Genomic DNA, 2,267 nt, shown 5'->3' on the forward strand with positions numbered 1-2,267 from the left:
ATATATATATATATATATATATATATATATATGGGGGGGGGTGTATGCCAAATATTGTTCCTCCTGTGTTGCCTTTCTTATTAATCATTCTATTTACACAATACACACACTTACATATATATATTCTGTTAATTAAGGAAACAAGACAAGCATCTTTCCCTGGATGAGAAACTAGTCTATTATGGAAAAACTGCCATATGAACTGGAAGCAACACTGCAAGTCAACAGAATTCATCAATTCTGCAATGCTGTGATTTCTTATAACTGTTATAATGCCTGTAATATTTAGAGCTATAGAACAATAAATCTGTAGATGACTGTCTGTATGTGTTCAGCATTCATGTCTTCTTAATCAGAGTTGAGCTGGAGGTTTCAGAATAACAATTACTTCATCATTATCATCATCACATTCATTCTCATCATCATTACAATCATCATCATCACATTCAGCAATATCCTCATTTACTTCATTATCATTACATTTGTCATTGTCACTATCATCATCATCATCATCATCAAGATTTTCATCATTGTCATCAGCAACTATTGTTACTTACCAATGCAATAGCATCACAGACGGATGTATCTTGGGAGATCTTTAAAATTACATAGTCATCTGGCGTGCTGAGGCCGAATATGGTGACAATAAACATTCTCCGTTTCTGTTTACCAACTGTAGTGACAATGTTCGTAGATAACTTATGGAAAGAAAAACAAAATTATGATTAATCAACTGAAAGTAACAAAGCATCATTAAAAATAATGAAATAATCTCAAAAAGCTTCAAAGTTGAAAAATTGATACTTTGAGGGAACATCAAAATCATTATTACTATAAAAGAAATAATTATTATACAAGAAAATATTAGATACAGTAAGTGGACTAATGAGCAACTCTCTGGTGACCTTCTCTAGTTAACCAACAAGACAGCAGAAAATGGTTACAACTTTCTAGGCACTGTCTAAGACATCCACAGTTACCTATCTATTAAGTTGTCATCTGAGAATGACTTTTGGCAGGATAAAAAATTAGCATTCTTCCCAAACTATAGTCAAGACACTCATGGACGACAGTGGTGCTGCAACTTCTAATGAACATAGGAGATGGATGGTGAAACAGTTCATGTGATGAATATGTCATTGTACTTGTGCAAATAGTTGGTTGATGATGGCTAATGATGAGGACATCTTACTAGATGCCAAATACTGCTTTTGTTACTCTGTTCAGATTGGATTTGTTCATATAGGCTTGTATCAGTTTTTATTTGTAAGAAGAGAGGATTCAACCCTTTAGCATTTAGATTTCTCTATTAACTGTAATACTTATCTATTCACATTGTTTTGAATTAACCATGCATTACCTTGTTGTTCTGAGATTTTGCTGATGTGATAGCTTACTTTTAGAATAACATTGTAGCATAGCTATGAGAAGCTAGCATCTAGCTAATTTGAATATATGTATATAAAACAGGTAGAATATTTTGACTGGATATGGCTGGTTTAAATGGTAAAGGGTTAATTCACAGAAGTATTAACTATGCAAGAGGATACATTTATGGCTGCTCACCCATGATCACCCTTGGTACCATCATTATGATAATTCTTGTTACATTTGAATTTTTTTTCCAATTTCTTGGAAATTATCTACTTCACAACATGTTTTGCAATCATAGTTCACAAGAATATCACAGCAAACTTTATTCTACATTGGAAAATGTAGGAAGTAACACCATGAGCTGCCTTCTTAAACTGATTCTTGGCTCTTGATATCTTTTCTTGGAAGTTATTGTTGTTAGATATCATTTGAAATGGGTAATATGTGCTATTTTCTTAGAAGATTTATTGTATGACTGTCTATAGTATCCAGATATGTTAAGTTCCAGTTCAGAACTAAAGAACTCTTGGCTGACCAATATATTGTAAGTGGAACCTAGTAGATGGAATCTGACCCTAAGTCCATTTTATATAGACACACACAACTAATAACCCTTGCTGGGGTTCATGGTTTAATGCTAAAAAATATGTTATGGCTGACACTATGTCTGTCTTAAAGAGACATATATTTTATTATTTAAGTGAATTTCAAGAACTTTTTTAATTCTATGAAAATATTCATTTCTCAGTCACATTTACACAGTTTTCCCCATGCACAATTTTACTTTCATCTATATTCAAGTAACTATAAAATTCAGAATTGTGCAGCTTTTCTATTATCTCCCCTCTATGGAGTTGCAAATCAGACATCCAACTTCCCTTGTCTCATATTAT

General features: G+C 32.5%; 1 protein-coding gene across 3 annotated transcripts in view; it reads right to left on the minus strand.

Moving 5' to 3' along the window:
- The window catches only part of LOC106874430 (uncharacterized), a 1,214,035-nt gene that overhangs the window by 50,782 nt on the left and 1,160,986 nt on the right, over window positions 1-2,267 (minus strand). For all 3 annotated transcript variants that reach the window (XM_052978428.1, XM_052978427.1, XM_052978429.1), the window contains one exon: window positions 558-698. In XM_052978428.1, the coding sequence (XP_052834388.1) occupies window positions 558-698 (141 nt within the window). The remainder of the gene's footprint in view (window positions 1-557; window positions 699-2,267) is intronic.

This window comes from Octopus bimaculoides, chromosome 2 (genome assembly GCF_001194135.2).
Source record: "Octopus bimaculoides isolate UCB-OBI-ISO-001 chromosome 2, ASM119413v2, whole genome shotgun sequence".
Lineage (NCBI taxonomy): Eukaryota > Metazoa > Mollusca > Cephalopoda > Octopoda > Octopodidae > Octopus > Octopus bimaculoides.